This window comes from Arachis duranensis, chromosome 9, assembly GCF_000817695.3.
Source record: "Arachis duranensis cultivar V14167 chromosome 9, aradu.V14167.gnm2.J7QH, whole genome shotgun sequence".
Lineage (NCBI taxonomy): Eukaryota > Viridiplantae > Streptophyta > Magnoliopsida > Fabales > Fabaceae > Arachis > Arachis duranensis.
The window spans coordinates 26,568,655-26,587,545 of record NC_029780.3 but is presented as its reverse complement, the minus strand read 5'-3'; the positions used below and the strand labels follow the sequence as shown (position 1 = coordinate 26,587,545).

Genomic DNA, 18,891 nt, shown 5'->3' with positions numbered 1-18,891 from the left:
ATTATATGATCTCATCTTTTTAATCCATAAATTGCATTCTTCGGTAATCTTTTATAAATATTATTTTTATACTTAACATGGTGAAAGAAAGGTATATTTTTATATAAAGTATTTGTTGCAGATATAACTAAAACAATTTATTATCTTGGTGATTATTAGATGTGATAGATATTGGTGACCCAGAATTTTTTATCGGCATTGCGACGCCATGATGTGGTATGAGGAGAGATCAGAGAAGTCCAAAACAGGATCCAATTTTGAGTTCTCAATATGTTGTATGCGAGGGAAGGTACAACTGCCGTTTTGAAGCACTTGATCGGACGCTCAGGAATCTTATGTCAGTTACCGATCAACATAAGACACATCAAACATTTGGTGGTAAGATTGTTGTTCTAAGAGGTGATTTCAGACAGATACTTCCGGTGATTCCGAAAGAAAGTAGATACGATATATTAGCATCCGCTATTAACTCATCCCATCTGTGGTCATTTTGTAAGGTTCTGAAACTGCATACGAATATGAGGCTTCTAATGTCTTCTTCGGATCAAGATGAAGGTAAAATGAAGATATTTGCTAATTGGATACTTGATGTTGGAAATGGAAATATTGACTCTGTTGTTGGTGATGAATTAGAAGTTGAAATTCCAGATGATCTATTGATTACAACTACTGATGATCCTCTCTCTCATTTGGTAGACTTTGCATATCCAAATTTGTTATAAAACATGTCATATTACAGGTATTTTCAGAGTAGGGCAATTCTTGCACCCACGCTTGAGAGTGTCGAGAAGGTAAACGATTTTGTCTTGACAATCTTTCCAGGGATGGAAAAGGAGTATTTGAGCTCTGACACAACATGTCAAGCTGATGAGAATGAAGATGTACAACAAGAGTGGTTCACATCAGAGTTCCTAAATGACATCAAATGTTCGGGACTACCCAATCACAAGTTGACTTTGAAGCCAAGAGTCGCTGTAATGCTACTGCGAAACATAGACCAGACTTCAGGTTTATGCAACGGGACAAGATTAATAGTTAACGAACTTGGCAGCAATGTAATTGGAACGACGGTAGTGACCGGTAGAAATATTGGAGATAAAGTGTACATTCCAAGAATGAACTTGATCCCTTCAGATTCAGGATTGCCATTTAAGTTCCAACGGAGACAATTTCCATTGACAGTATGCTTTGCAATGACCATTAACAAGAGGCAGGGTCAATCATTATCACATGTAGGGCTTTATTTGCCAAAATCTGTGTTCACTCGTGGACAAATTTATGTTGCTTTGTCAAGAGTTAAGAGTCGTAGTAGCCTCAGGGTTTTAATTCTAGACGAAGACGGCAATCCAAAGTCATCAACAACAAATGTCGTGTTCAAAGAGGTTTTTAATAATATTTAGGTAAGAATAATATTATTTTTATTTTAATAGCATGTTATAATTTATCCTTTTGTACAAATATTTACTACAGATATAACTAATTTATCTATAACTCTTTTTTCAGATTTGAAATGAAATGTGTAACAAGGAGCACAACATCCTATGCCAATTGCTTTTCTAATGAAGTTAGTAAGATACTATGTTATTGATCGATAAATTTTTATTAGCTTTTTATACAAAATTTAGTGTAAAATTAACATGCTATTATTATAGTTATATATGTTCTTATTTTTTTATCTCCCAACTTATGGTTCAAGAATATTATAAACTTCGAACTCTTCTATTCATATTTTACTTTGAATAAAGATAAAATAACATATTTAACACGTTTATTATATAACGATGATGATAGTGTTATACTAAATTTAAAAAATATATGATTATAAAATATTATTTTTAATTTAATTTATCAAATTTAAATATAAGCCCGTGCATCGCACGGGTTTAACACTAGTAGTAATACAAATGGGGAGCCAATTTGCTGACGTGGCACTCATACGTTAAGTCTGGGAGTTTATTTGCTTACGTGTCATCACTAGAAATTTTTAGATTTATATTTATAAATTATAAATTATTATTTGCTTAAGTTGTTATTTTCAAATTTTAAGTTTGGGTTGTTTTACATAAGTTGTTATTTTTTAAATTTTAAATTATTTTATTTGTTTGGGTTATTTTACTTAGGTTGTTATTTTTTAAATTTCAAATTATTTTATTTAAGTTGTTATTTTTTAAATTTTATTTAGATTTTACTTAGGTTGTTCTTTTTTATATTATAACACTATTTTTTAAATATCTGTTAATTCTTTTTAGCATTATTTTTTAAAATTTTAAATTTTTTTTAAATTGCAGCTTCATAAATTTTTTTAAAGAAATTTGGAGTTTTAAAAAAATATACGTTAATTATTCTTCGATTATTACGTACTAATATTATTATATTATTATATTATTATAAAAATTTACGTTATGTTGGAATTTTTAAATTATTATTTGTTTAAGTTGTTATTTTCAAATTTTAAGTTTAGGTTGTTTTATTTAGTTTGTTATTTTTTAAATTTTAAATTAAAGTCAACCAAATTTAAAAAATATTAGTTATGATGCAACTATAAAAGTATAAGTTACGAGAGATGTAAAGCACCACAATTTAAAGTACATCAATCCCTTTCTTTACATATATCCAAAATCTCTCTATTTATTCTAATGGCTGGTATTCACAAAATTGCTGACATCAATCCTACAATCGATAATTTGTGTGTACGTATACGAGTGATATGGTTATGGACACTACCAAGTTACGAAAATTCTCCATTGCCATACTCAATTGAGATGGTTTGGCTCGATGAAGACGTGAGTTTTCTACTAATATTTTTTTATTTTATTTAAAATTTATATTATTTATATTTTAAATTTATTTGTTTATTCCCATCTAATCATTTTTTTGTTCATTAATTCTAGGGAGGAAAAATACACGCCTCAGTTAAGAAGGCTTTTGTGTCTCGATTCGTGAATTTGCTGGAGGAAGGAATATCTTACCAAATAAGATATTTTGGTGTTGGACTCAATAAGGGTTACTTCAAGACTACACATCATGAATACGTGGTTAATTTAAACCAACATACTGATGTGCACAGACTTCCAGAATCGTCGAGTATCCCACGACATGGATTTAAGTTTGTGAGTTTTGACACTCTCAATGCTCCTGGGTATGATTGCACCTATTTAGTTGGTAAGTTTATTATTTTAGAAAAAGTATAATTATTTATTTTATTGATAATTTATTCTGCGTTTTTTTTTTTACAAATTTATTGACAATAATTTTTTTTATTTTAAATCATTTAAGATGTTGTTGGATATCTTACTGGAATTGGGAATGAGAAGACTCTTGAAAAGGATGAAAAATCTACCAAATATACTGTTATCGAATTAGAGATTGATGATGGGTAATTATCTATTTATTTTTATAAATATAAAAATTTTGCTAATCTCATCTTTTTGGCAACTATGCACATGAATTAAATACTTTTCTAAGATCTGGCAATAAGAATGGAGCTGTTGTCGTCTTACAGTTTGTTAGAGTGAAGTTATTTAACGGTAATATTTATCCCTATTTTTTTAACAATATATTTTTATATATGAGCTTTTACTTATTGTTTATGTGAATTTTTACTCATTTTGTATTAAAATAAATTTTTTAGAAAAGATTGTTTTACAAAATTCCATGTATGGCACAAAGATGTTCTTCAATCTTGAAGATACAGCTGTCATCCAATTTAAAAATAGGTGGGTATTTTCTTTTTAATTCTTTAGTTTCATACTATGTGTGTGTTATCTAACATAGTTTTTTTTCTTACTTTATTTATCTAGCTTTGTAAGATTTGAAGAATCTAGAGGTAATATCAGCGGAATTCCAAATGAGGCTGCATTCTTAAAAATTTATCAAGGCAAAACCATCGAACAGTTAAAAGAATTCGATACTGTAATTTTCTTTTTTAAAAAAATTTGAGAAAAAAATAATTGAAATTCGTTGTACATAGATTATTTTTGTTTATTCATCTTATTTATTTAAAAAATTCACCAAATTTAGGGAATTTAAATCATTATTTTTTTTTCAGAATTCTATTTGTGTTGTCTTGACTACTATAAGTCATATTATGAATACTCCAGATTGGTGATATGGCCAATGTGAATGCAACAGGTCCACATATGCTTTTACAAAAACTTTCAAATGTTCAAGTTGTGGTCGTCTCCTTTTATCCATAACTCCAAGGTTATTTATTTATTTATTTTTAAATTAAAGTATATGCACATTGGATTAGATATTGAATAAGTCTATATTTAACTTTTTTTTATGTTATTTTCTTTTTTAAACAGGTATCGAATAAAGTTTGGTGTCATTGATGATTCTGACTGTGCATGTTTTGTAGTCTTTGACAAGGAGGCAAAACAAGTTTTGGGAAAGAGCTGTGTAGAGATACTTGATCCACTCCTATTGGTAAGATCTAATCAATATTTATTTCTAAAAATATTAGTGAAGATATTTTTATTGGTAATTTTTATATTATTTATTATTAATATATTATGTAATACCCTGCAGAAAGGAGATTTATCGGATACACCTACACTTTTGCTCAACCTAATTGATAAGACCTTTCTCTTCATCATTGAAGTTCAAATATCTGATAATCCACATTTTTCACCTTCTTATAAAGTTAAGAAGATGACTGATAATGTGGACCTCATAAATAAATTTAAAGAGGCTCACCCTATTCAAATTGTGAGTATAATTATAAGTGTACTTTCTATTAAAAATTAATTTATTTTTTGCTTCCTTGGTCATTAGTAGTATCTAATTTATAATTAATAATTAATTATAATTTTAGGATGTTGACTACACCGGTGGTTTGCTTCATATTCAAAGACATCCTCAATCATTGAAGGAGAGAAAGTAGAAGGTACTAAGGTATTTGTTCAAAAAATAATTTTTATTTTGTTTGTTATCTCAAAATTAGATCTTAATTTTATTCAAAAAATATTAGTGAGATAAAATCAAAGGTTAGAAAGAAGTCTTTAATTTAACGTGGCATTTTGTACAGAATTTGTTGCTTGAATTCTCCAATGAAGTTGCTGCCAATGATGAATCCGAATTGTTGGAAAATGCTATTACACCAACTAAGCGATTATCCTCGGAGTCGGAAGAATCGAAGGTAGAAGGAGATACCTCAAATTCTAAGAAGATCAAGATTGAGAAAGAAACTTGAGAATTTGGATGCACATGTTTTGGAATCCTTTTAGAGTCTATCTAATAGAATAATGTCAAGCATATGTTTGTTTTGGTGGAAACATTGTCTTTTCTTGAGTTGTTATTTTTCTTTTGGTTCTTTTCTATTTTTATGTTAGGAATTTAGAATTTTTTTAAATATAAATAGAAGTTATTTGGTTATTACTTGTGGTTTTATTTTAAATTTGATTTTCACCGTTGATATTCTGATAATATCTAATTTAATATTTAATGTCATAAAGTTATAAATTTTTTCTTTGAATTATTGTTGATACAATTAAGTTAGTTATTAATTTTTAATGTGTATTTATTAAAAAAAATCTAATTATAATTTTTAATTAAAGTATTATGTTTAGAATTTTAAATTTAAATTCAAATATACTTTTTTTTTAATTTTTACGTAAGCAATTGGGTTTGAGAATATTTTTTAAGAATTTATATAATTTATAAGTTATTATGCTAATTACAAAGGAGTATAATAAAGTAAATAGAATTATCAGTCTTATTAAGACGTGAAATTATTTATACTATTTAAAAAGATGTAATACTGTTTAAATTTTAGAAAAAGTATAATAAAGTTAATACTATTTATGATGAACTAAAAAAAATTATTTTTAAATTAACAAATTTCTATATTCCTAATAGACAACGGACGTTTGATTAGAAAATTTTATTTAAAAATTTAAAATTTATATTAGCTAATTAGAAAATTCTATTTAAAAATTTTAAATTTGAATTTCTAATACTAATTTCTAATTAAGTAAGTTCTTAACCATTTCGATTTTTAAATTTAAATTTTTTTACTTGCCATATTTATAAATTTTTATTATTATCTTTTAGATTATTTCTCCACAATAGAAGTACTTTCATCTTTTTCTCTCTTTTTAAATATTTTTTTCTAAATTTACGATATTTATAAGGTTATTAATTTTTAGATTATATTTAATTTTATTATTTTTATCGATAAATAATAGGATTGATACTATTTATGACAAAACTAATAAAAATTATTTGTAAATTAACAAATTTCTATATTCTTAATAAACAACAAACGTTTAATTAAGAAAGTTTATTTAAAAATTTTTAATTTGCACTAGCTAATTAGGAAACTCTATTTAAAAATTTGAAATTTAAAATTCTAATACTAATTCCTAATTAAGTGACTTCTTAATCGTTTTCATTTTTAAATTTAAATTTTTTTTATTTGTCACATTTATAAATTTTCTCTGTTTACTTCGTTTACGTTGTTATTTTTTAGATTATCTCAGCACAATAATAGAGGTACTTTCATATTTTTCTCTCATTTTACTTATAAGTTATTCATTTTCAATCTCTTTATTTAAGGAAATGAAAAAAAATATTTTAACTGTAAGTTGAATTTATTGATCGTGAGATTAAACTTATATTTATTTGAAAAAAGATACTTTTGAAAAAAAATATATATTATTTTCCATAAAATATGTTTACGTAACTAAATAAATGAGAATAAAAAGAAATTAAAGCAACCAATGAAAATAAAACCTATGCGATTTTACATAGACATAAGAAGACACTAATTTCATATTCAACATTTTAGAGAAACACAAAATACATGTTTTTAATGGGTGTTTGTGTATGACTATGTCTTTCATCATTTTTGTCTCAGTATTCAAGCACCATATATGTACTCCTGTGTACTCCCGTGTCTATGTTTTGATCGATATGTATACCAAAAACAAACGCCGTCATATGTATACTCCTGTGTACTTTATTTTTTTTAATAATATAAAAAAAATTGATAATAAAAATGTATTAGGTATAATGTATATATATTTTTAATTAGTTAAAAAAATTATTTATTTGGTATTTCCAGGTATATATTGAAAGATGCAAGAAGTCTAAAGAGAAGCAAGATTGAAGAAAAAATTGATATTAAAAGACAAAAAAAATACAAAGCGGACCACAATTCAAGGTAGACTTCATACAAAAAATAACTAACATGTCATGAGTATATTGGCCGAATGAAAGCCCATAAAATACAATATTTTCTATATATTATTTAGCTATTGACAAGTAATAAATTATTAATTTACATTATTTTTGTAATATGTTACTAAATTTGTTTATGAAAAAATTACAGGAAATTCGAGTGATGGTTCCAATGATGTGCATTTTCAATCAGTGTTGTCGAACATTACAAATGGACTCAATACAGGTTGATTTTTGGATGATTTTTTTTGGAACTTACTTATGTGAATGTACATGCACTTTATGTATTTTGATATTCCTACTATTTATTCAATTATAAACTTTAACAGAAAATATGTTCAAAAAACTAATATCTCTGAGTTATCTTATTAGATAATAACCCAACACCATATCGATCAAGGTCTCCAACTACTAATCTACACTCTGTAGGTGAAAAGGAACGATGTTCCAATATTAGTGATATTAGTAATTCAGGTATCACACGCGAAGCATATGATAGCCCATGTCATCAGACAAGTCAACAACAGTTTCAACAAACATCAAACAATATCCACCAATTGCAAAGTCAGCGTATGTTAATATATGCTTTTATTACTTAAAGACCAAACATTTAACTTTTCAATTGGTCTATTAAAAACAATGTTTGATATATGCTAAATAATTATTATAGATTCATTGGAGTACTCAAATCGAATTAGATTGCAAAGGGATGTAAGACTGAATAGAAAGACTATGCTACTTCAAAAGAGACATGGTAAGATAAGCATGATAGATTGTAATTATCACAAAGCTAAAATTCTTCTTCTTTTATCTTTAATACTACTTTCATAATATATATTCATAACTCAGCTGATTCAAACATTTAATATATATTCATTTTTCTTTTTTTAATAATATAAAGTGCTTGATTTACTATCTCTAATGATTACAGGAGCAAGTACATCTAATTCAAATTTAGATACTAAAGAATTAGAAGAAGTGTGCATAGCTAAAAAAGAAAGATACCTGAAACAAAGAAAAACATTCTTGAAGGAATTGGCTATAAATCTTTCAAAATTTTTTGAAGATGTTGAGGATATTACTGAAAACACGACTATATTAGATGATTCTGTGCAAATTGAATACCCAGCCATATTCGATGTTGCTGAGAATACATGTAATCTAAGAAGTAGCAATATCAGCAGTTTATTATTTACTATTGTTATGCTTCTTATAAACAAAAAATTATCGTTTAGTGTTCAAGTTTTTAAAATTCAAACTAAGATATGGTTATATATTATAATTTTTATATTTGAACATTGATATATTGTTATTCTTATTGTTTGATTAGTGTGCATGTAAAACTTAAACCTTGAGGTTGGCACAAAAAAATTGTATTATATGATCTCATCTTTTTAATCTATAAATTGCAATCTTCGGTAATCTTTCATAAATATTATTTTTATACTTAACATAGTGAAAGAAAGATATATTTTTATATAAAGTATTTTTTTCAGATATAACTGAAACATAATTTATTATCTTGGTGATTATTAGATGTGATAGATATTGGTGACCCAGAATTTTTTTGTCGGCATTGCGACGCCATGATGTGGTATGAGGAGAGATCAGAAAAGTCTAAAACAGGATCCAATATTGAGTTCTCAATATGTTGTATGCGAGGGAAGGTACAATTGCCGTTTTTGCAACGTCCACCTCAGCTCTTGCAAGGTTTATTATCTGGAGCAGACCAGAGAAGCAAACACTTTAAGGATAATATAAGAACTTATAATAGCATGTTTTGCTTCACGTCCCTCGGAGGTAAAATAGAGACCTCTATCAATGATGGGACAGGTCCTCCCCAGTTCATTGTGAGTGGACAAAACTACCACAGAATTGGAAGCTTGGTGCCAATTGAGGGACAAAGACCAAAATTTGCGCAGTTATATATTTATGATACAGAAAATGAGGTCTCAAACAGGATAGAGATTTTCAGGTTTGTATCATGCATTCCAAACTGATTAAAAATTTATTTAGGTAGTTCGTACTTTGATTTTGGTTAATTATGAATACTAATATTTTTCAATTGATGTTTTATATAGTTCAAGAACAAACAACAACAACATTGACCAGTCCTTAGTTCTAGATCTCAAGGACATGATCGATCAACATAATGTTCTTGCTCACACATTTAGGATAGTGAGAAACTACCTAAATCAAGGAGATATCGCAAATATAAGACTACGATTGTACCGAAAAAGATCAAAGGATGCAAGAGTCTACAATTTACCATCTTCTAACGAGGTCGCAGCTCTAATAGTAGGAGATTTTGATTCTGGAGATGCAGGACGTGATATTATAGTTCAATTAAAATCTGTACATCTGCAAAGGATTCATGAGACACACACCGCATTTATTCCTCTTTAGTACCCTATGATGTTTCCTTACGGTGAAGATGGCTACCAAGAAGACATTCCTTTGCGAGAATCTTATAGGGCTGATGAAAATAGAAAGAGACAGCGTGTGAGTTTAAGGGAGTTCATAGCATTTAGAATACAAGAGAGAAAGGTCGAGTATGCAACCATTGTCAATGGTGGAAGATTATTTCAGCAGTTCTTGGTTGATTGCTTTTCTATGATTGAAGCACGAAGGTTGACCTACTACCGAAACAACCAAACCAAGGTGAAGAGTGATATATACAAATGGATTCAAGATGCAGTTGTTAGGGGTGAGACACGTGCTTCTAAAGCAGGTAAGCGTATCATCCTACCTGCGTCCTTCACTGGTGGTATGAGATACATGTTTAATAATTGTCAAGATGCTATGACAATTTGTAAGAAATATGGATATCCAGACCTCTTCATCACAATGACATGTAACTCAAGTTGGCAAGAGATTGGCAGGGTTAACAATCCAAGGAACTTAAAGATTGAAGACCGGCCGAATATATCAATCCAAGGAACTTAAAGGTTGAAGACCGGCCGGATATATCGTGTAGAGTATTCAAAATTAAGTTTGATATGATAATCTCGGATCTTAAGCAAGAAATTCCTTTTGGAGTGCTAGATGCAGGTATTGCTCATCATCCGACCTTATTTTTAGAGAAATATTCATTTAGATTGTTATAAAATAAATGGCAAAATATTTTCTTACTTAACGTATTGTTGATTTTTTATTATCACCCTTAATTTATCAAAGCACATACATAAAATAGATAGTTTAAATATAACATATAATTTTTTTTGTCTTTTTGGTATAAGGGATGTATACGGTGGAATTCCAAAAAGAGGCCTACCACATGCTCACATTCTTTTATGGTTAAGTGGAGACCATAAGATAACATCGACAACTCAAATTGATCAGTTAATATCTTCAGAGTTGCCAGATCCTGCTCAGCATCCAAAATTGTTTAGAGCTGTATCTACATATATGATTCATGGACCATGTGGTAGAGCATTCTCAAAATCTTCCTGCATGAAAGATGGGTACTGTACCAAATATTATCCCAAGACATTCAATAAAACCACAGTTATCGATGATAGTGGATACCCATCATATAGAAGACGAGACACAGGGGTGGTCACTGAGAAGAAGGGAGTCCATATGGATAATAGGAATGTGGTTCCATACAATGCATATCTACTGATGTCTTATCAAGCGCATGTTAATGTAGAGTACTGCAACAAGTCGAATGCTATCAAATATTTGTTCAAGTATGTGAATAAAGGTCCAGACAGGGTAGCAGTTGGAGTTACAAAGGAAGCTTTCAGTGGAGAGGATGCTCAGGTTATTGATGAGATCAAACAATTCTATGATTGCAGATATTTGTCTGCATGTGAGACTGTGTGGAGAACCTTAGCGTATGATATTCATCAAAGGTGGCCTTCAGTGATGAGATTAACCTTTCATTTGCCTGGAGAGGAAAATATAATCTTTAAAGATGATGACGATCTTGAAGAAATTGTGGAAGAAGAGGAAGGAAAATATACAATGTTCTTAGCATGGATGGAGGCCAATAAAAAATTTGAAGCAGGTCAAACTTTGACGTATGCTGAATTTCCAAATCAATTTGTTTATGATAGAGAATCAAGGGTATGGCATCCACGCAAAAGAGGGTATTCTATCGGGAGTTTAAATTATGTTCCACCGGGTACAGGTGATATTTATTATATGAGAATTTTGTTAGCTGTTCAGAGAGGTTGCACAACATATGAGTCTATTAGGACAGTTAATGGAATTACATATTCTAGCTTCCAAGATGCTTGCTATTCCATGGGACTACTGTGCGATGATAGGGAATTCATTACAGCTATTAATGAGGTAGCTGAACTTGCATCTGGTCATCAATTGAGAAAATTATTTGCGATGCTACTGATATCTAATAGTATTAGCAACCCAGAGCGTGTTTGGAATGCAACTTGGACATTATTGGCTAATGGAATACTATATGAGAGGAGAAAAGCTTTGAAAAACCAAGGTATTTTACTATGTCTTTTTTTTATATCAAGATTGTATTCTCTTATTATCTTTATTTTTATTAAGAATATTAATAGTTTTATTTTAGAATTACTTATTAAATATTTTATAAAACTACTATGTGCTTTTTCTAGGACTAAACATGACTGGTGACGAATTGAAAAACCTCTGCCTTATTGAGATTGAGAAGATACTTAACAGCAATGTGAGATCTTTAAGAGACTATCAATCAATGAATAAGCTAATAGAGGAGGAGTTAGCATATGACACAAATGAGTTGACTCATACAAACTTATATACAGAACAAAAGATGACTCATGAGCAAAGGTTAGTATTTGATGAGATACTCAATGCTGTTGTTACAGACTCTGGTGGTTTTTACTTCGTTTATGGGCATGGTGGGTGTGGTAAGACATTTATTTGGAATAGACTTTCTTCTGCTATTCGGTCTAGAGGAAAAATTGTTTTAAATGTCGCATCCAGTGGAATTGCTTCTTTACTCCTACCTGGTGGCAGAACGGCTCATTCTAGATTTTCAATACCCATTACAATTACTGATGAATCTACTTGCAACATCAAGCATGGCAGTTTGAAGGCTGAGCTGCTCATCCAAAGTAGCTTAATAATTTGGGATGAAGCTCCAATGCTCAATAAAATGTGCTTTGAAGCACTTGATCGGACGCTCAGGGATCTTATGTCAGTTACCAATCAACATAAGACACATCAACCATTTGGTGGTAAGGTTGTTGTTCTAGGAGGTGATTTCAGACAGATACTTCCGGTGATTCCGAAAGGAAGTAGACACGATATATTGACATCCGCTATTAACTCATCCCATCTGTGGTCATTTTGTAAGGTTCTGAAACTGCATACGAATATGAGGCTTCTAATGTCTTCTTTGGATCAAGATGAAGGTGAAATAAAGAGATTTGCTAATTGGATACTTGATGTTGGAAATGGAAATATTGGCTCTGTTGTTGGTGATGAATCAGAAGTTGAAATTCCAAATGATCTATTGATTACAACTACTGATGACCCTCTCTCTCATTTGGTAGACTTTGCATATCCAAATTTGTTGCAAAACATGTCAGATTACAGGTATTTTCAGAGTAGGGTAATTCTTGCACCCACGCTTGAGAGTGTCGAGAAGGTAAACGATTTTGTCTTGACAATCTTTCCAGGGATGGAAAATGAGTATTTGAGCTCTGACACAACATGTCAAGCTGATGAGAATGAAGATGTACAACAAGAGTGGTTCACACCAGAGTTCCTAAATGACATCAAATGTTCGGGACTACCCAATCACAAGTTGACTTTGAAGCCAGGAGTCGTTGTAATGCTACTGCAAAACATAGACCAGACTTCAGGTTTATGCAACAGGACAAGATTAATAGTTAACGAACTTGGCAGCAACATAATTGGAGCGACGGTAGTGACCGGTAGAAATATTGAAAATAAAGTGTACATTCCAAGAATGAACTTGATCCCTTCAGATTCAGGATTGCCATTTAAGTTCCAACGGAGACAATTTCCATTGACAGTATGCTTTGCAATGACCATTAACAAGAGTCAGGGTCAATCATTATCACATGTAGGGCTTTATTTGCCAAAATCAGTGTTCACCTATGGACAACTTTATGTTGCTTTGTCAAGAGTTAAGAGTCGCAGTGGCCTCAGGGTTTTAATTCTAGACGAAGACGGCAATCCAAAGTCATCAACAACAAATGTCGTGTTCAAAGAGGTTTTTAATAATATTTAGGTAAGAATAATATTATTTTTATTTTAATAGCATGTTATGATTTATACTTTTGTACAAATATTTACTATAGATATTACTAATTTATCTATAACTCTTTTTTCAGATTTGAAATGAAATGTGTAACAAGGAGCACAACATCCTATGCCAATTGCTTTTCTAATGAAGTTAGTAAGATACTAGGTTATCGATCAATAAATTTTTATTAGCTTTTTATACAAAATTTAGTGTAAATTAACATGCTATTATTACAGTTATATATGTTCTTATTTTTTTCATGTCTCCCTCCTTATGGTTTAAGAATATTATAAACTTCAAACTCTTCTATTTATATTTTACTTTGGTTAAAGATAAAACAACATATTTAACATGTTTATTATATAACGACGATGATAGTGTTATACTAAATTTAAAAAAATATATAGTTATAAAATATTATTTTTAATTTAACTTATCAAATTTAAATATAAGCCCGTGCATCGCACGGGTTTAACACTAGTTTTAGTTATGAGTTAACTATAAAAGTATAAGTTATGAGATATGTAAAGCACCACAATTCAAAGTACATCAAACCCTTTCTTTATATACATCCAAAATCTAAAATTTTCTACTTATTCCAATGGCTGGTATTCACAAAATTGCATAAATCAATCCTACAATCGACAATTTGTGTGTATGTATACGAGTGATACGAATACGGACACTACCAAGTTACGAAAATTCTTCATTGCCATATTCAATTTAGATGGTTTTGCTCGACGAAAATGTGAGTTTTCTACTAATAATTTTATATTTTATTTTAAATTTGTTTGCTTATCCCCAACTAATTGTTTTTTAATTTTTGTTTATCAATTATAGGGAGGAAAAATACACGCCTCGATTAAGAGGGCTCTTGTGTCTCGATTTGTGAATTTGCTGAAGGAAGGAATATCTTACCAAATAAGATATTTTGGTGTTGGACTCAATGAGGATAACTTTAAGACTACACATCATGAGTATGTGGCATGAGTCTCTAAACCCCATGGTTGGGGGTGAGGAGCTCTGCAGCGTCTCAATGAATTAATGCAAGTATTTCTGTTTTCTATTCAATCTCGCTTGTTTCTATTCTAAGATATTTGTTCGCACTTCAACATGATGAATGTGATGATCCATGACAATCATCACCATTTTCAACCTATGAACGAGTGACTGACAACCACTTCCGTTCTACCTGAGATTGAATGTATATCTCTTGGATTTCTGGTTCACGAATTTGACTGCCTCTCCTGACAACAGAGCGTTCAATCCGTGAGTCAAGAGTCTTCGTGGTATAAGCTAGAACCAATTGGCAGCATTTCTGAGATTTGAAAAGTCTAAACCTTGTCTGTGGTATTCCGAGTAGGATCTGGGAGGGGATGTCTGTGACGAGCTTCAAACTCACGAACGTTGGGCGTAGTGACAGACGCAAAAGGATCACTGGATCCTATTCCAACACAAGTGAGAACCAATAGATGATTAGCCATGTACATGGACCCTTTTCACTGAGAGGACGGCTGGTAGCCATTGACAACGGTGATCCACCAACATACAGCTTGCCATGGAAAGAGACATGCGTGCGTGAAGAAGAAGACAGTAGGAAAGCAGAAATTCAGAAGACAGAGCATCTCCAAAACTCCAACACATTCTCCATTACTGCATAACAAGTAATTATTTAATGTTCTTTTATTTTTCGTAATTAAAACTAAGAACCCTATTGATATCCTGACTAAGAATAATAAGATAACCATAGCTTACTTCAAGCCGGTAATCTCCCTGGGATCGACCTTACGTGCACAGACTTTCAGAATCGTTAAGTATCCCACGATATAGATTTAATTTTGTGAATTTTGACACTCTTAATGCTCCTGGGTACGATTACACCTACTTAGTAGGTAAGTTTATTGTTTTAGAAAAAGTATAATTTATTTATAAATTTATTTATTTTATTGATAATTTCGACTATGTTTTTTTTAACAAACTTATTGATAACAATTTTTTTTTATTTTAAATCATTTCAGATGTTATTAGATATCTTGCTGGAATTGGGAGTGAGAGGACTCTTGAAAAGGATGACAAATTTACCAAGTACACTATTATTGAATTAGAGATTAATAATGGGTAATCATATATTTATTTTTATAAATTTAAAAATTTTGATATTCTCACCTTTTTAAATTACAATTGTAACTTATTTTATTATGAATATTTGTATTAATATTATTAATAAGTAACAAACGTTTTTATTCAAAGGCAACCTTTTTGAAGAAAGGCAACATTTTTTTATTAATAGTATTTAAATTTTTTGAAAAATGAGTTCGGATTAATTTTAAAAGAAAGTGTTTAAATCTTTTTTTTAAAATGAATTTTAATAGANTTGATATTATTTTATTAGTGGTTACTTTTTTAGTTGTAATTATTTTTTGTTTATTTTGTTATAAAAAATATATTTAACATTAAATATTCTATTTGACATAGAAAAATAATGGAGTGTGCACTTTTTGACAACTATGCACATGAATTAAATGATTTTTTGGGATCCGGCAATAAAGATGGAGCTGTTGTCGTCTTAGAATTTGTTAGACTGAAGTTATATAACGGTAATATTTATCCATAATTATGTGAATTTTTATATGTAAATTTTTACTATTTTTTATTTGAGTTTTTACTCATTTTGTATTAAATTAAATTTTTCAGGAAAAATTGTTTTACAGAATTTCATGTATGGTACAAAGATGTTCTTCAATCTTGAAGAAGCAAATGTCATCTAATTTAAAAATAGGTGGGTATATATTTTTTTTAATTCTTTAGTTTAATATTAATTATGTGTGTTATCTAACATAGTTTTTTCGCTTTATTTATCTAGCTTTGTAAGATTTGAAGAACCTAGGAGTAGGGGTGTCCATGGATCGGATCCGATCCGCATATCCGTGGTGTTTATCCGAATCCGATCCGAAAATTGCGGATATAGATCCGATCCGCAAGGCTTTCGGATCGGATCCGCACACTAATCGGATCGGATTGTGGATTTTGTGTTGGTATCCGCATATCCGATCCGCATATCCGCGTATCCGCAAAATTAAAGAAATAAATAAATAAGTATTCTTTTTATGTTTTATTTCAATTAATAATTATCATATATGTTATATTATTTTAATTTATTATTTAAAAAAATTATGCTTAACATTATTTTAAGAATTATTTAAAAAAATTATGTTTAATATTATTTTAAGAGTAAACATATTTAAAAGAATAGAAAAAATGAATTTTATTGATATTTTTTTAATAAAAATAAGCCTTTAAAAATATTTTTGTGTTTTGCGGATATATCCGATATCCGATTCGATCCGATCCGCAAATGTGCGGATCGGATCCAACCTTAAAAGTTGCGGATATTGGATCCGATCCGATCCGATGATTTTAATGCGGATCGGATCGAATTTTTGGCCATATCCAATCCGATCCGATCCGCGGACACCCCTACCTAGGAGTAATATCGGTGCAATTCCAAACGAGGCTGCATTCTTAAAAATTTATCAAGACAAAATCATTGAGCAGTTAAAAGTATTAGATACGATAATTTTTTTCTGTAAAAAAAGTTGAGGAAAAAATTAATTTAAATCTATTGTACATTGATTATTTTTGTTTATTCATCTTCTTTATTTAGATATATCTTTTAGATTTACAAACTCACCAAATTCAAGAAATTTAAATCATTAAGTTTTTTTTCCAGAATGCTATTTGTGTTGTCTTAATTATTATAAGTCATATTATAGATGCTCTAGACTGGTGGTACGACCAATGTGAATGCAACAGGTCCACATATTCTTTTACAAAAACTTTCAAATATTCAAGTTGTGGCTGTCTCCTTTTATCCATAACTCCAAAGTTATTTATTTATTTTTTTTAATTTAAAGCCTAATCACAATGGATTAGATATTGAATAAGTCTATGTCTAACCTTTTTTAATACTATTTTTTTATTAAGTAAGTACTAAAAACATTAGTGAAGATATTTTTTATGGTAATTTTTATATTATTTATTATTAATATATTATGTAATACCCTACAGAAAGGAGATCTATCGGATACACCTACACTTTTGCTCAACCTAATTGATAAGACCTTCCTCTTCATCATTGAAGTTCAAATATCTGATAATCCAGATTTTTCACCTTCTTATAAAGTTAAGATGACTGATAATGTGGACCTCATAAATAAATTCGAAAAGGCTCATCCTATTCAATTTGTGAGTACAGTTATAAGTGTACTTTCTATTAAAAATCAGTTTATTTTTCTCTTTCTTGGTCATTAGTAGTATCTAATTTATAAATAATAATTAATAACTAATTATAATTTTAGGATGTTGACTATACCGGTGGTTTGCTTAGCTTCCAACTTCAAAGGCATCCTCAATCATTGAAGGGAAAAAGTAGAAGGTGCTAAGATATTTGTTCAAAAAATAAATTTTTTGTTTGTTTGTTTTCTCAAAGTTAGATGTTTATTTTATTCAAAAAAATATTATTGAGATAAATATTTTTGAGATAAATATTATTGACAAGTAGAATTTTCTCTCTTTTTAAATATTTTTTTCTAAATTTACGTAATTTATAAGGTTATTAATTTTTAAATTGCATTTAATTTTATTTATTTTTATCGACAAATAATAGGATTGATACTATTTATGACAAAACTAATAAAAATTATTTTTAAATTAACAAATTCTTATATTTCTAATGAACAACTTAATGTTTAATTAGGAAATTTTATTTAAATATTTAAAATTTTCACTAGCTAATTAAGAAACTCTATTTAAAAATTTGAAATTTGAAATTCTAATACTAATTCCTATATTCTTAATCATGAAACTTCTAATGTCTTCTTCAGATCAAGATGAAGGTGAAACGAAGAGATTTACTAATTGGATACTTGATGTTAGAAATGGAAATATTGGTTCTGTTGTTGACGATGAATCAGAAATTGAAATTTCAGATAATCTATAGATTACAACTACTAATGACCCTCTCTCTCATTTAGTAGACTTTGCATATCCAAATTTGTTGTAAAACATATCAGATTACAGGTAATTTTAGAGTAGGGCAATTCTTGAACCCACGCTTGAGAGTGTTGAGAAGGAAAATGATTTTGTCTTGACAATCTTTCGAGGGATGGAAAAAGGAGTATTTGAGTTATGACACAACATGTCAAGCTGATAAGAATGAAGATGTACAACAAGAGTGGTTCACATCAGAGTTCCTAAATGACATCAAATATTCGGGACTATCCAATCACAAGTTGACTTTAAAGCCAAGAGTCGCTGTAATGCTACTGCGAAACATAGACCAGACTTCAGGTTTATACAACGGGACAAGATTAATAATTAACGAACTTGGCAGCAATATAATTGGAGCGACGGTAGTGACCGTTAGAAATATTGGAGATAAAGTGTACATTCCAAGAATGAATTTGATCCCTTCAGATTAA

The 18,891-nt window shown here is 29.6% G+C and overlaps 2 protein-coding genes and 1 pseudogene across 2 annotated transcripts; all 3 read left to right on the top strand.

The window, feature by feature from the left end:
• Positions 1-218: 218 nt before the first annotated feature.
• Positions 219-1,400, top strand: LOC107465234 (uncharacterized; annotated as a pseudogene).
• Positions 1,401-2,636: 1,236 nt separating this feature from the next.
• LOC107465235 (uncharacterized) lies at positions 2,637-13,396 on the top strand. Its single transcript, XM_052254240.1, is given in 22 exon segments — positions 2,637-2,783; positions 2,892-3,162; positions 3,277-3,376; positions 3,466-3,527; positions 3,632-3,716; positions 3,801-3,912; positions 4,049-4,104; positions 4,308-4,428; positions 4,531-4,710; positions 5,030-5,140; positions 6,483-6,495; positions 7,334-7,408; positions 7,555-7,752; positions 7,853-7,936; positions 8,114-8,338; positions 8,719-9,157; positions 9,264-10,059; positions 10,101-10,233; positions 10,422-10,439; positions 10,442-10,483; positions 10,538-11,638; positions 11,772-13,396. Coding segments are annotated over 22 exon segments (5,994 nt in total).
• A 742-nt stretch (positions 13,397-14,138) lies between these two features.
• Positions 14,139-18,410, top strand: LOC107465236 (uncharacterized). Its single transcript, XM_016084226.2, has 9 exons — positions 14,139-14,159; positions 14,252-14,388; positions 15,242-15,303; positions 15,430-15,529; positions 15,887-16,008; positions 16,106-16,170; positions 17,480-17,674; positions 17,770-17,839; positions 18,295-18,410. Exons 1-9 carry the CDS (start codon positions 14,139-14,141, stop codon positions 18,408-18,410), a joined length of 888 nt encoding a protein of 295 aa, XP_015939712.2.
• The last annotated feature ends 481 nt before the right edge of the window (positions 18,411-18,891 follow it).